The 16,777-nt window shown below is 49.2% G+C and overlaps 1 protein-coding gene across 1 annotated transcript in view; it reads right to left on the minus strand.

Moving 5' to 3' along the window:
- Nucleotides 1–218: 218 nt before the first annotated feature.
- The window catches only part of Nid1 (nidogen 1), a 69,980-nt gene continuing 53,421 nt past the window's right edge, over nt 219–16,777 (minus strand). Inside the window, exons 13-20 of the mRNA XM_005320355.5 lie at nt 14,854–15,081; nt 13,126–13,298; nt 9,134–9,260; nt 5,609–5,780; nt 4,957–5,114; nt 3,879–4,002; nt 3,111–3,223; nt 219–2,185 (exon numbers count right to left, since the gene is read on the minus strand). Coding sequence (XP_005320412.2) covers nt 2,064–2,185; nt 3,111–3,223; nt 3,879–4,002; nt 4,957–5,114; nt 5,609–5,780; nt 9,134–9,260; nt 13,126–13,298; nt 14,854–15,081 — 1,217 coding nt within the window. The 3' untranslated portion in view covers nt 219–2,063. The remainder of the gene's footprint in view (nt 2,186–3,110; nt 3,224–3,878; nt 4,003–4,956; nt 5,115–5,608; nt 5,781–9,133; nt 9,261–13,125; nt 13,299–14,853; nt 15,082–16,777) is intronic.

Consider the following 16,777-nt stretch of genomic DNA (forward strand, 5'->3'; position numbering starts at 1 on the left):
AGAAAACACGGAGACTTTCTTTTTAACAAAATTTTTTAATTTCCTGCACTAATATTTGTACAGCTGTAAACTCAAGGAATCATTCAACACTTGTATAATCTGGGGGAAGAGTTAATAAGCACCTTCAATGGTTTCCACAGTTTAAGAACTTACCATTTGAAACATTTTAGAATGACCATTGAAATGAATAAGAGTTATGAAAATCATACAACATCATGTTGAACATTTGATATAGAGGGTTTAATATGGAATGATAAATATAAAAAGAAATTTATTAGGTTGTGCTACATATAAGGTCCATGTGTTCCCCAAATCTTGTGATTCTTGGGGATATAGTTGCCTCTCAAACCCAATTGTATAGAGAAAGCCCCCCTCGAAACCCAGGCTCCCAGGTAAAGCAGAGCAGGTGAGGACAGAAGCAGGAGGTGCTGAGTGTGCTGGGCCTGTAAGAAAGGGGGATCCTTCCACAGGGAGAATTTCATGCAAAATCTTCCATGTCCTCAGGATAAGCATTCTTTGGCAAAATGTTCCATTCTCTCTTTGGCACTATTTAAGAATTTTTGTTATTGCTGTTCCTAAGTCCTCTTCCTTCCCCTTCCTCTGTGGTTCGCCTTTCCTGCTCCCCATCCATCTCTTTGGCATTATTTAAAGGGGTGAGTTACTGCTGTTCTTGAATCCCCTCAACATTTCCTCTCGTATTTTCCTTTCTTGAATCCCCTCAACATTTCCTCTCGGATTTTCCTTTTCCTTTCCTGCTCTCCCTCGGTCTCTCTGTGGTGCTTTCCACCAAGTCCTCTCTCTCCCCTCGCTCTACCAACACAAACTCTTTATGCTCAACTCTCAATCCAAAATTTCTATTGTTTTAGGAATCTGGGAGACAGTTGGATAAAAGATGAATATTAACTACTCATATGGTCAGGAGATTTTTTTCCCCAATAATTAAAGAAACAAACATGAAATGAAGCAATGGTCCCTTGAATTAGACCAATGAGAAATTAGGGGTCTGAACTATTAATATAAACTCTCCACTGGATCTTCCTGGATTGTGTCTTTAAGTAAGAAAATATACACAGCAAGAGGCACAGATAGAGGGAGAAATAAAGAAGTGAGTTTGTGGTTGAGAGTATATTGGTTCTCAGGTATGGAGGACAGAGGTGAAGGGCTGTGATGGGTCACCTGGAACCAGTCCCAGCCTGTGCCTCATACGGGTCTCCATGAGGAGACAGAACACGGGTGCCATCAGTGGGGCTGAAGACTAGCACAGCATTAGTAATCAGAGACTAAGAAGCAGGTGCTTTGGGCAGAGAGAAATAATTTGGTAATCTTTGGTATAATTTAAGGCACATGAAAATAATCCCTTATCCCCAAACATCTGATTCTACATCTTAAAATTCCTACCACAGAATATCTTTCAACTTAAGCCTTTGACTACCAAAAGCTACTGCTGAGATGCCAATGTTTTATCCAGGGGGTGCTACTCATTATCATCTACTAAATACCTATATGTTTTTAAGATGGTGTGTTTAAAAGGCAGAGCACACACACTGCAGCTGTCATCTCAGGTAGGTTGAAAGGGTGAAAAAGATGCGAATAAAGAAAGGAAGTCTGTGAGAGCTTCCTCCCTCCTTCCCTTCCTCCCTCCCAACCTCACCTAGGCAGGCCCTGGCTGGTGTGACAAGGAGCTGCCAGGATGATAGGTGGCTCAGAATCGAGGCTGAGCTCGTAAGGCCACAGAACAATGGACCACTCAGGCCTGTGAAAAGTCTGCTCACCCTGGGGAAAGGACCTAGGGCACTGGATGGCACTTAATTTTGACCTGGGCTCTATGAGCTCATCTGAGTATTGGGGTCAGGGTGGGTGATCCTGTCCTTGTGCAGAGATTTCCCACTGCAGAAGTCCAGGGTGTATGTTCTAGTGAAGAATGAGGAGAAAGTTGTTGCTCAGGCTTGGCTAGCCTGGGCCCAGTGGTCATTCAGCTGGAGGGCAGTTTTCAATCTGGACCAAGTAGTTTCAAGTAGAGTGTTGCTGTGAAATACTTGGATGGGGATAAGACACTCTGGTCTTCATTTCCGCTCAATACAGTCAACTCCCAGAGTGTTGTCAGGGCAACGACAGGTCCTGCTCCCCGGGGTGGCCAAGCAGAGGTGGGTGCAGCCACCATTGTTCACCGAGCAGTAGTTGTGACCTGGAAAAGGCAGAAATCAGGTCTACAGCCTCCTCTTTGACCTGACTTGACAGCCTTTAAGAGAGAGGCCTCTCTCTGGACCCCTTTTGGGTTTCCCAGAGGCCAAGCTCATGAGGGATCCAGGGGAAGAGGGAACACTGGGCTCAGCACTCAGCTAAAGCTGAGCTAGTTATTATTCCCTCATGATTACCCCACATGGGCAAGAGCACAGATTCCTAATTTGGCAGCTATACAGATTCATCACTAAAGTATTAATCAGGCCTCACAGAGGATTACCAACTCCAACATAGAGCTCGAATTGTAAAGTACAAAGTGCTTGCAGTCTAGCTGGTACACCCGTCGTCTCCACTTGGACTGGGCAGAGGAGGGAAGTGGAGGAGGAAATGGGTCAGAGCAAGGCCTTCGAGAAGCAGCACAGCACAGTCTGGGGAGCCAGGCACCTGGAGCTCCCTTTGGCTCTGCCACTGTGAGGGAGCAGGTTGCTTTTAAAATGAGCATAACAACAGTGCCCACTGCACAGGGCTGCAAGGAGGACTGAATGAAGGCTGAGTTGTGCACAGGAAGTGCCCGCCCACAGCACACACTACGCTGAGTTTGCAATTCTTCTTGTTATTATTAACCTCTGCTGCTGCTGTCAGGCCAAGTGGGTGAACACTCAAAGCTGCAGAGATCCTAACATTAAGGTTCCCATTTGGAACCTGAAGGCCAAGCACCTCCAGGCCCAGCCTGAGACTCAAGACTTTGCCCGCCATGTCCATTTCTCATCTTCTGTTTGTGTCTGGCTCACCACTCAGTGATGAAGAACCTGGAGGGTGGAACTGCAGCTCTCCTACTGCGGGATCAGGCTACTAGTAGATGTGGCAGCCATGATGTGAGCTATGAGGATTCCCCCCAGCCCCTAGGAGCTTCGGCATGGGTGCGTTACCTTGGGGACACTGTGACAGGGCGGTAGTGATGCCATACAGCCGGGTCTGCTTGTGGGGCTGGAAGCTATCCGTCTCTCTGGAAATAGCAAGATCAACAGCGACCACGGAATTCCTACAAAGCACGGAAGGGCAGAGGTTGAAAACGTATCTGGTGGCTTGACGTTTCTTTCACAGGGCAGCTTCTGTGAGGTTTAGGGAAAAATTGGAGGCCATAAATAGACACGGGGGCCCTAGGCATCCCTCCCTTCCCCTGGGAGTCAAGACTGCATTTATTTGACTTCTTAAAGGCAAAAATTAGCTCACTCCTCCCTCCCACTCTAAATGTCAGGAGAGACCTGGTAGCTATACACAGGCCCTTGCCAGTCACCCCCTCGAGCTAACCCTCCCGCTGTAGAAAGTGGTGGTCAAGAAGAGACAGGGATATTGCCTTTGAGGACTATAATGAGGCAGGCCTGGAGTCCCTAGCTAAGTGATCTTGGGCCAGCTCCTGGGAAAGAACAAACATACTCAAGAAATCCAAGTTTATAGATCTGAGGTGCCCAGCTAGGGGCATCCAGATGCTATATGCCCTCCCCCCCACCCCCGTTCTCCCCAGAGTCTTGATCTCCCTCCTCCACCCTCCTCTGTCATGACCAGAAGGGTGACAGTGAGGGGACATCTCTGAAGGCTCAAAGATCAAGTCAAGAGGCCAGAGGGAAGGGCCTGGTCTCCCAGAGACAGGGTGGGACAGCAGGCCCGCCCAGTCCCCACAGCCACAGTGGACATACGTCTTCCAGTCTGTGTAATACAGATTCTTCCCATAGCTCGTCACAGCGAAAGGATACTGGAGCCCTTCGAGAACCTTGCGTCTGCTGGGCTGACCCGGGTTCAGGCATTCCGCCTGATGAGTGCCTGTGTGCAGCAAAAACAAGGCGGTCATTGTTCATGCAAGAAATGGGCCCTTTGTGTCACAAGACAAGACCAAGGAGGGAGAGGGCGGGAGACGCTCTATGCTGCACGGCCAAGTCCTCAGGAACACGCACAGCTTGCTCTCAATACACGGCTGTCCCTTCCTCCCACCTTGCCCCTTGGTTTGTCACCACCCCTGTGTCCTGGCACCCACACCTGGTCCTGCTGGGAAGACATGAGCCAGGGCAGAGGAACCATGCCTCAGGCACCCCAGGCTTTCCTCCTCTGAGGACGGGTGACATCCTCCTCCAGCTCTTGATCAAGTCCCTGCTCCCTGGGTTCAGCATGCTGGGAGGTTGCTGCTGCTCAGCAGCTGTGCACAGCCTGCACCGAGGCCACATACGCCGATCAGAGGTTGCCTTCTCATCTCAGAGTTTATCTCACCCCCTATCCTAACCAGATGGGTAGAGTCCCACTGTCTCTGCATCCCCTACACACCTGACAGTATAGGGAATGGAGAAGGAATGCAACATACTTTTACAGACAGGGACAGTGGATGTTCCTCCCTAATTGGCATCTTGCTTACATCCCTATCCTAAGGGACACCCCACATCTGCCAAAGCAGGGCACACAGCAGGGACCCCATGGGGGCTGCTTTTCTTGTGTCTTCCTGGGCTCAAGTTTGCATCTAAGCCTGTGGGGACACAAGGGAGCTATGGGCTCTATGCAGTACCACTTAGAACAGGGGATAGCCAACCTCTGAAAGGACAGATAGGTTCTGTAGGCCAAGAGGCAAAATAGAGGGTGGCACCCAGGTGTTTATATAACCATTTAAAATGCAATGTTTTACAATATAAAAGCCATTCAGAGCTTCCCGTTATACAAAACCAGGAAGCAGGCCAGTTGGCCAACTCCTGCCTGAAATCAAGGATGCTCCCAGAGTCAAGCTCCCATCACCTGCATCCACCCAGCACAGCTGGGACGAGAACACATCAAAGGTCAGGCCGTTGGGCAGACCCAGGTCATCCTGCACAAGGATCCTCCGGTTGGTGCCATCCATGTAGGAAGTTTCAATTTTGGGGCGGTCTCTGTTCCAGTCTGTCCAATAAAGATTCCTGGCAGAGGAAAAGGAAAGGAAAGAGGAAGAGAAATATTGAAGACATTGAGGGAAAAGTTAATTAAAAAAATGCTTTTTAGGAACCTGAAGACAAGAGTGCCAGATAGGACAACAGAATGCCCACACAGGATCTGGAGGGACGAAGAAGCTTTTTCCTGGGCAAGGACCCTTGGACCTAGTGCGCCTGCCTCAGACTTAGTTACTCAGTTACTAACAAATTCAGTTCCCTTTAACCTAAAGGAAATATCTCAAAAGAGCTATTAACAAAGCAATGCTCAGTAACTGGCATAAACACACGACGATACCCAGCATGCTCTGTCACACAGGAGGGCACAGCAGACCCAAGAGACTAAGGCAAGCAGGTCACCCATTGTAGGCCCGCAGGTATCCTGTACTCAAGTCAGAAGAGCAAGGCTGAGTTAGAACCTCACATCTGGGAATATCCAAAGGACCAGACAGAGTAGATGCACACACATATTTACACAAAGATACCCTCTCACGGAATCCGTCACAATGCCTCTTGGATTCACCAAATCAGTCTCAAAAAGCACCCGGCGCTGTGTGCCATCCAGCTTTGCAACTTCTATTCGATCCAGTTGGGAATCCGTCCAGAAGATGTTGCGGCCAAGATGGTCAACGGCAATACCTTCCGGGCTTCCCAGATCTAGAACCAAAGATGGAGCTTCTGTGATTGTTTTCTTCTAAGCAGGTGAGATTAGACTTTTTCTTTTGCAGCACTGACGATCAAACCCAGGGCCTCGGCCATGCTAGGCAAATGCTCTACCACTGAGCTCTGTCCCAAGCCTAAGATCATTTTTGAGGGGGAAGGGGTACTGGAGATTGAAATCAGGGGCAAATTATCACCTAGCTACACCCCGAGGTGATTTGCATAATATTTCGAGGTAAGGTCTCTCTAAGTTGCTTAGAGCCTCACTAAGATGCTGAGGCTGGCTTGCAATCCTCCTGCCTCAGCCTCCTGAGCTGCTGGGATTACAAGATCAGACTTCTCTGATTGCTCAGTGCTGCTCCACAGTGCATCCAATCCTTGCACTTTTGAGAAACCAAATGGAATGTGAAATGCTTGTTGTTTATAAGATAAGCAACTCAAAGTGACAAATGTGAGAATGCAACTCATTTCCTCCTCGTCCATTCCTGTGTGCTGCCTTGAGAAACAGGACGATCACTGACTACTAAGCTGTGGCCCTGGCCATTAAGGAGACCACAGCCAATCACAATTCAGACTGAGTTACTGGGACCCCGGAGAAGGGACACAGGACCCAACCTGCAGAGACCAGGAAAGGATCCCTGGGGGCAAGGACACCTCTCAACGCTAGCTCCTGAAGGACCAATGGGAGTTTCTCAGGCAAAGATCCCAGGTAAGGGTTTCTGGGTAGTAGGCAGCACACAGGCATTCAGGAAGACTGGACAAGGCTTGACATGGACTGTGTGTCATTTTCTATGGCTGGAGACCGCGAGACTGGGAGAGTGGCCAGAGACACAGAGAGGACGCCTGGGCGGTGAGCTTAGAGCTCAACTCCCAGGTAAAGGGAAGCAGGGAACGGCCTCAGGGTGGTGACAGACAATGGATCTTTCTCATTAACTATGCGGATCAAGGCGTTCAGGGAAATGGTATTTTCATACAAGCACAAGGGGTATCAAAAAGGGCTGCCAGTGACTACGAGTAACACCCAGTGTCTTCCTGGACCCCAGCTGCTGTTTTGTCACTGCAAGGCAGAGTCTTTATGGAGAGCCCACAGCCCTTGATCCAAAGGTCAAGTTCCCTATGGTTTTCTGAATATAAATTTTTTTGAAGTTAAAAAATGACATTGTGGGATTTATTGGTACTCTAGGTTCTCCCCCTGAATGGAGGACAGAGGGTCCCTGAGCATGGCTGGGATGTAGGCAGGAAGGGGAAGAGGCTGCTCCCCCTGGGGTATGAGAACCATCCAGGACCATGTTGCCTCATCTGTGTATGAGTGATGGCCCCTCAGCCCCTCTGGATCAGCCTCACTGGGCCCAGCACGGCTGTGGACCACAGATGCTGGAAACATCAAGCCCTGGGAAAGGAGCCCCCAGCAGAAGTTGGGAATCAGAACCCACATTTCCACACCGTCTCTATTACTATTCATACCCAAAGGAGAGCTCTGGATCTTCCCCATGCCCCTAGAGGCCAAAGCGAGAGACCCTCTCGCTTCCAGAGGAAACCAGAACAATCCATTCTGTGCACAGGAGCAATGAGGGCATCCGGTGTCAGAGGTGGGCTGCCCAGCAACACTGTCTTCGCAGGCACCAGGGGAACCCCTGAGGGAGCTCCACGTCAGGTACACAGCCAAACCAAGAGCCCCAAGCCTCCCTCCCCGACCCAGAAGACGCTGCTTCATGGGTGGTTCTTCTAAAGGGAAGGCCTGGAGAGACCATCCCCTTTTGCACAAGCAAGGTCACATGTCCCCTGCTGCTATGTCAAAAGGAAATAGAAGATTATGCTTATTGAAGATATCTGGTCAGGACTTCAGTGTGTGGAAAGAAAGAGACGCCCTGGATTCAGACTGTACAAAATCAGAGGGAAAAGGGATCATGCCCAGGGCCACCCAGACTTCCAAGGGAACCACTGGCTTTGCCACACCAAGGAGTCCACTGGATGTTTCTTTCTCTTTTTCATTTAATTCTGTGCTTCTGCAGTTAAGTAGGCTTTTGCCTGGAATGTGCTTGAAGCTTTCTTGGATGATTATCAGCTCCAAAGGCAACAGGAAATAGCAGAAGATGATCTATTCCCCTCGTCCACTTGGTTTTGAACTTGAATTGTAGATAATAGGAACAGCTTTTCAATAGAGATAACAGGCAAAAGGGCATTTCCAAACCTCCACTCATTAAGCCAGAGCAGAAACACAAGCAGACATCATTTAATAGCCCATCAGCTTCCAGAAAAGGATTTAGGGTCCAAGGGCAAAGCCAGGCAGAGTCAACTCAGACTCAGTTTTATTTCTGCTGCATGGTCTCTGGGGAAGGCCTCAGGAAAGGAAAGAAGGCCCCATGGGCAGCTCCAGAGACACAAGACCCTTCAGAACATCATCTGTGAGAGAAACTTGAACCTAGAAGTTGAAGAAGCCACACTCAGTCCCCAGGGAAAAGAAACACAACGTGAGGCCTCTGTCCTGCAGAGATGAGTCTCTGAATATTTACAGAGGAAGCAAGAGTGTTTTCCACAACCAATAACACCACCGAGGCGGTGTCTTTCAAGTAAGAATATTCTCGAGGCAACCAACGAGGAGGCATAACTTAAGCAAAGCATGCTTCTTGACAGTTTTGGTACAGAGGAATTTTTACAGATCCTGGAATTTTTGTTATAGATATATAAAACATACTTAAACAAAATGGTTTAGATTTTTCACCTGGAGGCATTAAAATCATGCACAGAGCCCTTGGCTGACTTCAGCATCCTTAAGTCAAGGGATGGAGGTGAAATGTTGAAGGTAGGCTATGCCAAGGCAGTACGCGCTTCACTACCCGTGATCAGCAAACACAGGACCATCTAAAGAGTCCAGCCTGGTTTGCTGCACTTTTCTGACCCAGTGATCAGCAAACATAGGACCATCTAAAGAGTCCAGCCTGGTTTGCTGCACTTTTCTGACCCAAGCAATCCCAAGTAAGCCTCTGGGGTGTGAGGAAGAAAGAGCAGCAACCCCCACCACCTGCGTTGCAGGCTGAAGCGACAGCCCTTTATCTTGACCACCGTCTCGGGCATAGACTCCATGCTCAGGCTTGGAAGTGGCTGGCGACTCTCCTGACTTCATGATTTACCCAACTGTTGCCTTTAGGAAACCTCCTGGAACACACACTATGTGCACCCTGAGAACCTGGCTCAGCAGCCAGAGGGGGACTGGGTTACAAACAGTGATTTTGACCTTTCTAGTTCATGAAAACTGACCACATGAGCTCTCAAAGAAAGGCATAGGCACTGTTCTGTTTTGATTTTATTCCCCTGAGGCTGGCTATCAATGGATTCCCCAGATTGCCCACCTTGTCGGATGATGGTGGCTGGCTCCCCACCGTGCAGGCTGGCTCTCCCAATGGAAGGTTCGCTGATGTCCGTCCAGTAAATCATCTTGTCCACACAGTCAAAGGCCAGTCCAATGATGACTTTCGCCTGGAAGTGAAGACCAGTGGTGAGAACGTCCACCCTAGCATCCGAGTTAACAGAGGATGGCTGGATAAAGAGGTGGGAAGAAAGTCTTCTAATCTGACCTACTCTGCAGGCAAAATTCAGGTCCAAAACAAGAAACTCCTACAAGAAATCATACAATAACATCTCCTCCCGCTTCCAAATGAACTTACCCCCTAGGCCAAGCTTGCAGGACAGACAGGGCAGTTCCTACTGGAATTCCCGGTCATAGGACTGAACTTCTAAATTGTTACAGCAGATTGTAAATGTGAAAGCTATAAACCTACACTATATTTAGATCCAAGTTATAGATTAAGTTTATAATATAAGTCTGTATTATATATTATATTTATTTTCTTATATATGTAGCTATAAACTAATTAGGTAGTCTATGAAAATAAGACAGCTCTGTGCACCTGTGGGAGACATGACAGCAGAAGCCACCATGACCAATGGCTCCAGCCCCATCTCTGGGTCCCTCTCACCGTATCCATGCTCATCGCCTTCTCTGGCCCCCATCTTAGAAAAGAAGGAACATTTCCTGTAACACACTGAGACTCCCTTTCCACACCAATTCTTACAAAAAGAAAGTGTAAAAGGATCAGAGGAAACAGCTGAGTAGTTTTTGCAGATGTGATTTGAGTTTAACAGAAATCTACTGGGCCACTCTTGTGTTTGAAGAGCCACCAGGAGCTAGACACTGGAGTAAGCCACCTCTCCTCGGAAGAAGTGAATCTGTCAGAAGACGCCTCCAAAGGGGCTGAGCAAGAAACCTGGTCCCTGATAACTATCAGCTTCCTATCTCCACCACTGACCAGGTGATGTCTGATCCCCCGGACATCTTCAGCAAGAAACTTGCTAGGTCAGTTTAGCCAGAGTCCCCCTCACCCTGATATTTCCTCTTAGTGATTTTCCCCTCTCTGACCCCCATGCTGCTCCTTGGCTATAAATTCCCACCTGTCCAAGCTGTGTTTAGATTTGAGCCCAATCTCCTCCTCTTGGCAAGAGTTGAGTGGTCCCTACTCCTATTGAGATGGTCCTGAAAAAGTCTTCTTTATTGAATATTAATACATAATTTTTTTCCCTTAACATCATCATGTGTGATGAACTATGGTGATATTTAGCCAAACTCCATCCCAGTAAGGACACCCAGTAAATTAAATTGTTCAAAGCCTCAAAACAAGCCCTTTCCCCACAGGTTGTTTTGGTAAAGCCTAGTTCATATGTTTTGCAAATTAAAGAATTTAAAAGCTAGGTATTTGCATAAAATTTAGCCACTGGGAGAATTGGGTGAAGGGTGCACAGGGTCTCTTTAAACAATCTTTTGATCTTCCTGTGCTTCTATAATAATTTTCAAATAAAAAATTAAAAACAAAACAAGGACACAATCTTGATCAAAGAGCAAGAACTTCATCTCTAGGCATTGGTCTTGAGAGGTCTGGGAAGGAGCTGGCAGCCTGAATGATCTCAGCCCATAATGAGGTCAAGCTCTGTCCGGAGCCTGGGAACACTGAATTGTGCAGGTACAGGAAACTCTGGGGTGGGTGCTTGGTTGTGGATACAGGACACAGGCCAGGCAAAGGCTTGGGAGGGAGGCTCTGAAGAGCAGGATGAACTTTCACCAGAAAAATCAAGGTTATCAGCACATACTTCCCCTCTAGAGGTCAGGGCAAAGGGACAGTGACCCCTAACTCACACCACACAGAAAAATAAACCCCAAACAGATCAAAGGCCTAAACTTCAGAGCTAAAACTATAACATACTTAGAAGAAAATACACAGGAAAAGCCTTGTGATGTTAGATCAATTTGTTGAATATGACACCAAAAGCACAGGCAACAGAAGAAAAACTAGGTTAATTAGACAAAATCAAAATGTAAAATTCTGTGCACTGTAGGATACAATCAATAGCATGAAAGGGCAACTCCCGGAATGGGAGAAAATATCAGCAAAATATATATCTTATAAGGGGTTAATTGCCAGAAAAAAATATGTGTATGCATGTGTACACATTGTACATATATGTATCACGTGTGTATATACATGTGCATATACATATTTACATATATATATATATATATATATATATATATATATACACACACACACTCCTACAACTAACTCAATAACAAAAATCTGATTTTAAAAATGGGCAAAGGACTTGAATGGATATTTCTCAAAAGCAGTTATATGAATGACCAGTAAGCACCTGAAAATGTGCTCACACCACTAATCATTTAATCCAAACCATAACATCATGGCGCTTTGCACTCAACAGGATAGCAATTATCACAGGAAAGACAAGCAGGAAATAGCAAGTATTGGTAAGGTCGTGGATAAGCTCAAACGCTGTGCTCTGCTGGTAGGGATGTGAAGTGGCACAACCACTGTGGAGCACACGTGGCAGTCCCTCAAAACATCAAACGCAGGGTTAGCACGGGAGCCAGCAGTTCCACTTGTAGGTATAGAGCCAAAGACAGGAAGGAGAGGCTCAAACAGGTCTTTGTTTACCTGTGTTCACAGCAGCAAGATTCACAACAGCCAGAAGGAGGCAGCAACCCAAGCGTCCATTGACAGAAGAGCAGATAATCAAAATGTGTTACATACATAGGAGGGATATTACTCAGCCTTGACGTTCTGGCAAACACTACAACGTGGATAAACTCTGAGGACAGTATGCCGAGCAAAAAGAGTCAGACACACACAAAAACAAGTACAGTGTGGTTCTACGAATGTAAGAACCTAGAGGAGTCCAGTAGTTAGGGACAAAAAGTAAAACGGTGGCTGCTAGGTCGGGCGGGGTGTGGGGAGGAGGAGTTGGGCGTAGTGGGTAGAGTCCCAGTTGGGCAGATGGAGAAAGCGCTGAAGATGACGGAGGTGACAGCTGCACGACTCAGCACATCCTCTCCCCTGGGTCCTGGCAGAAATGACTTCACAGGAGTCCCACCCATTCCCACTACCCAGGAGTGTGTGCTGGAGGGGGCTGAGACGGACTCCCGAGGGTCTGTCTCCAGTGGGGCAACTGGAGAACACAGGGTTGCTCACAAGGTCGCTCATGCATCTGTCTAGCAGATGCTTCTGCCCTTTCCTGTGGTGCAGATGCTGTTGGGAAGACAGACACCAGATACTGAATATCCAGTGTCAAGTAGCATGAAAGAGAGAAAGGGCAGTTTAGGTGGCTATCTGGACGCGGGGACAGGACAGGCCTGAGGGGGGATGTTGGGGCAGAAGTTTGCATGAAGAGTGTGGCAGCAAGCTGTGCAAGGGCTGGGGGTGAGGAAACTCCACGCAGGGAACAGCCAGTGCAAGGGCCCTGGGGTGGGAGTGTGTGTGGTCTGACTGAGCACTAGCCAGGGAGCCAGAGCCACTGAGTGCAGATAGTGGTAGGAAGTGGGGCAGGAGAGGGAAATGGAGGGAAGCTCCTGCCTAACGGACAAAACCCCTAACCTACAAAATACACTTTGAAGCTCTAAAAAGCCTCTAAGCAGAGCTCCCTCCTGCCTCAGAGCAGATGTGAGGACCTTGATTGAGAAGCCCCTGAGAGGCGAGTGACCACAGACTCAGGAGGAGCACGAAGGTCTAACCCAGCAGCAGCACAGAGATCATTCACTAATTCACAGGAAGCCCCAGGCAAGATGTCTCTGGAAGGTCAGCTGTGTCTGGCTCTGTCTCACTGTCAGCCTCTCAGCTAGCTGGGCAATTGGGGGGGGCCCAGTGAGGTGAGACTCGGGCCCCGTGGAGGGGGCGCCTGGCTCCAGGGGCCAAGCCAGGGTTCCTGGTCTGGCTGCCCTGCTCGTTTCTCTGGGGCATGGGAGCAGGAGCTGCCACCAGGCCCAGTGGCTGGCACTCACCGGGACATGAAGCAGCGCCTTGGCTTCCATCTTCCTCATGGTGCTGCCCTCTAGGGGCAGGCGCTCGATTTTCCCAGTCTGGGCAAAGAGCAAGTGGGTCCCAGGGGGCAGGGGGATGACGGCTGTAGGCACCAAGGGTCTCTGGGGAACGGGAGGAGCCACTGTACTCAGACCTGGGGGACAGGAGAGTCAATGAGCAAGGGCTATACACACGGGAGATGCACAGGTGCACACGCACATGCTCCCAGGTGCACACACATAAACAATTCACATGCAACACATGCACACACCTACACAGACACATGCACACACACACGTACACACCTACAGACACAGGCACACACACACATGCATACACCTACAAACACATGCACACACACAAGCACACCTACAGACACATGCACACATACATGAGCACACCTACAGACTATGCACACACACACAAGCACACCTACACAGACACACGCACACACCCACACATGCACCCACATGCCAGGTCACTTCACCTTTTTGGCACCACAAGCTGCACAGTCACACAGGGCCCATTTTCCCTCTGCAAGCTCCAGAGCAGGAGGCCTGCAGTAAGAGCGTTGGTGACGATGAGGCAGCACCTGAGTTGGGCATTCCAGGTGCAGGGGGAAGTGGCTAGCCTCCTTCTGACAGGAAGGACTGAGCTATTCCTCTCTCACTGGACACCGGCTGCAGTGGTGAGGCACAGCAGCCGGGAATCCCTGCTGAAGGGAGTCACCTTCCCATGGGTGCTGCTGAGTCCTTTACTGCTCATCAGAAGCCCCTTCCTATGGCATGGGACAGGGTGCCCCATGACCAGCACCCAGGGGCTCAGCCTGGCCACAGAGGCCATCCTCTCCCTACGCTGCTCACTCCTGGGCCTGCTCAAAACTATGGTTTATGAGATGCTGCTTTGAGAGGCCTCCCCATCAGCCCACCATGCACACCAGGACCCCTGTGGGCTCTCCTCCCGGCACTGTCCCTGTCTGGTCCCTGCCCTTGGATTCTGTGACTTTCCCTGGCATCCCCCACACTGCCACCCACTCTGTGTTGGATGAGTGAATCGTGGAGTTGTGAACATTGCTTTGCTGTTTCTTAGCAGCTTTGGAGAAACATCTAGTGGGGGATCGATCTAGGATCACTAGCTACACTGAGTGTAGAGATCCAAAATTCGTTATCTTGGCTTTTGGTGACTTGTGATAGTGACCAATTTTGACATTTGTGGCAGAGGCAGACTCTTAGAGCTGGAAAATGTCCTTGCTCATCCCTCAAGCTGAGACCGAAGACTGAGTCTGGGGCAGGTGTCTGCCCAGGGGCCCATGGCCCTGCTGGGCCTCGGGTCCCCCGGAGCCTTTGTGGTGAGAAGGGTTCAGAGCCAGCTTGCACCACCTGTGGGGCTGCCTGCCCTGTGGGCTGAAGGGTGGCCTGAAGGGTGGCCTGGGCATCTCAAGGCCCTCAGGCACAACTGTGAAGGAGGGAACAAGCCCCACCACCAGGGGTGGTTCCTGCCTTCCCTGCTGTCCCCTTGCCCAGACAGTCCAAGGCCAGGCTTCCCACATACCCTCTCTGCTACCACCTCAGCACCCGTTCCACAGGCCCCACTGGACATTCAGAGGAGGAAGAGAAGTGGTAGGAGGATGGGGAGAGGCCAGGGCGGGTGACAGCAGCCTCACAGGCACTCCCTCTGGTCGCTAGCTGGGCAACCCTGTGTCCACTTACATGGGGGCCTCATCCCGGGTCTGGTCCTGGTGCCCTCCAACTCACGGCCGTCCCGGTCCACACACCAGCAGTACCCGGTGCTGCCGTGGCACTGTGTGGGCGCGTAGTGCCCGTGCTCGTCACACTCGGGGACAAACAGCCCAGGAAGCCTGGGCCTCTGCACGTCAGCTGCTCCCGCGGCTCCAAGAATGTGCTCTCGCTCCTGCTGACACCGGGTTTTCTCTGCCTCTGTCGGGAAGACAGCAGAAGGGGTCATCAGCTGGGATGAGACAGGGGGCACCTGAGGGCAGCCTCCCCTTGTGGGTTTCATTCTGTCCATTTTTTAAAAAATAAAAGATCGCTCTTACTTACTTTATGTAATTATCAAGAATCTATTTATATTTCCTTTTCTCTCCTAAGCAATTTTTGGAAATTTTTAAAAATTGGGGCAAAACTGACATAAGATAAAATGAACCATTTTCAAATGTCAGTGGCACATTTGGTACCTTCTCAGGGCCATGCAACCACCTAAGCCCAGCAGCAGCCACTCCCAGCCCCAGGAGACCACCAGGCCTCATCCAGTCTGGAGTCTGGCCCTTCTCTTGGTGAAGGTCTTCAAGGTTATCCGGTCCTACCATGGGTCAGTCCTACCTTCCCTGATGGCTGGCTGGGTGACATCTCTGGTCTGGCTATGCCACATTTGGTCTGTCTGTCCATTGACGGACATCACTGGGTTCTAAGGAATTTTAAGTTTTTCTTAAATGTGTCCTTTGACCCCACAAGCTTCTGGCTGACTCACATTGACTCAAAGCCAAAGAGTTGGGAAATTAAAAACCAGAGTGTCCACCAACTTTTGTGTTTCCCTTTAACCTGACCTTGACCTCTGAATGGTGCAACTCAGACCCCAAGGCAAGGGAAAAGTTCTAAGTATTTCCCGGAACAAACAACTTCTAGACACACAGATGAACATGCAGATGGCATCCCATGTTATGACGTGGCAAGAGGGCCCCTTACTAGTCGACCTTGGACTTCCCAGCCTCCAGAACTGAGAGCCAAATAAATTTTTCTTATAAATCACCCAGCCTCAGCTCCTGCTCCAGCAGAAAACTGGCTTAGACAACAAGACGACACACATAATCGGAATTTTAGGCTCTGCCTCCAAATGTTCATCTGTGACTGAACCCACACAGGCAGAAACAGTGACATTAAGTGGATGAGCTGCCCATCGGTCTAGGCTGCCAGTCTTCAGGTTGGCCAGCTCAACACGACTGCTCCCTTGATTAGAAGCAGTTTGTTTGCTGAGAGTGTGTATGGAATTTGTCAAGAAGAAACATTCTGCTTTTCTTTTGTACCAGAGGCTACTATAAAAAACAAAATGAAACCCTGGATGTAGGAAGGGCCAAGGAGATGAATGAGCCTCCTGGTTAGAACAAGAACGGTGGTTTCCCTATGCTCTCCGACATCCAACGTGTTTACTTTCTCAAAACCTTACATTCCCACAGGGCCTTAGAGTTTCTGCCTTAGCTGCCCCACCCCATAGACATTTTATTTAGTTCCATTACAATCCTATGTAATAGGCAACTGTGGTTTCATTTTGTTTTGTTTACAGTGTAGTGATTGGGCCCAGGAATGTTCCACCACTGAGCTACACCCCCAGTTCTTTCTATCTGACTATTATTTGTTGTGGTTGTTTTTTTAATTTCGAGACAGGGTCTTGCTAAATTACCTGGATGGCTCCTAACTTGCCATCCTCCTGCCACGGCCTCCTGAGTAGCTGGGATTGTGGGCTCATGCCACCGCACCCCAAGACAACTGAGTTTTCACACTAAAGGAGAAACCTGCAGCTCGACATGCTAACAGGCTCCCTGAGGCTCAGGCATGATAAGTGGCTGGGCTCTAACTAGAATCTCTGGATTCCTGATCCAGGCCCTGTTCCTTTCGGCCT

The sequence above is a fragment of the Ictidomys tridecemlineatus genome, chromosome 10 (genome assembly GCF_052094955.1).
Source record: "Ictidomys tridecemlineatus isolate mIctTri1 chromosome 10, mIctTri1.hap1, whole genome shotgun sequence".
In the NCBI taxonomy this organism is placed as follows: Eukaryota; Metazoa; Chordata; class Mammalia; order Rodentia; family Sciuridae; genus Ictidomys; species Ictidomys tridecemlineatus.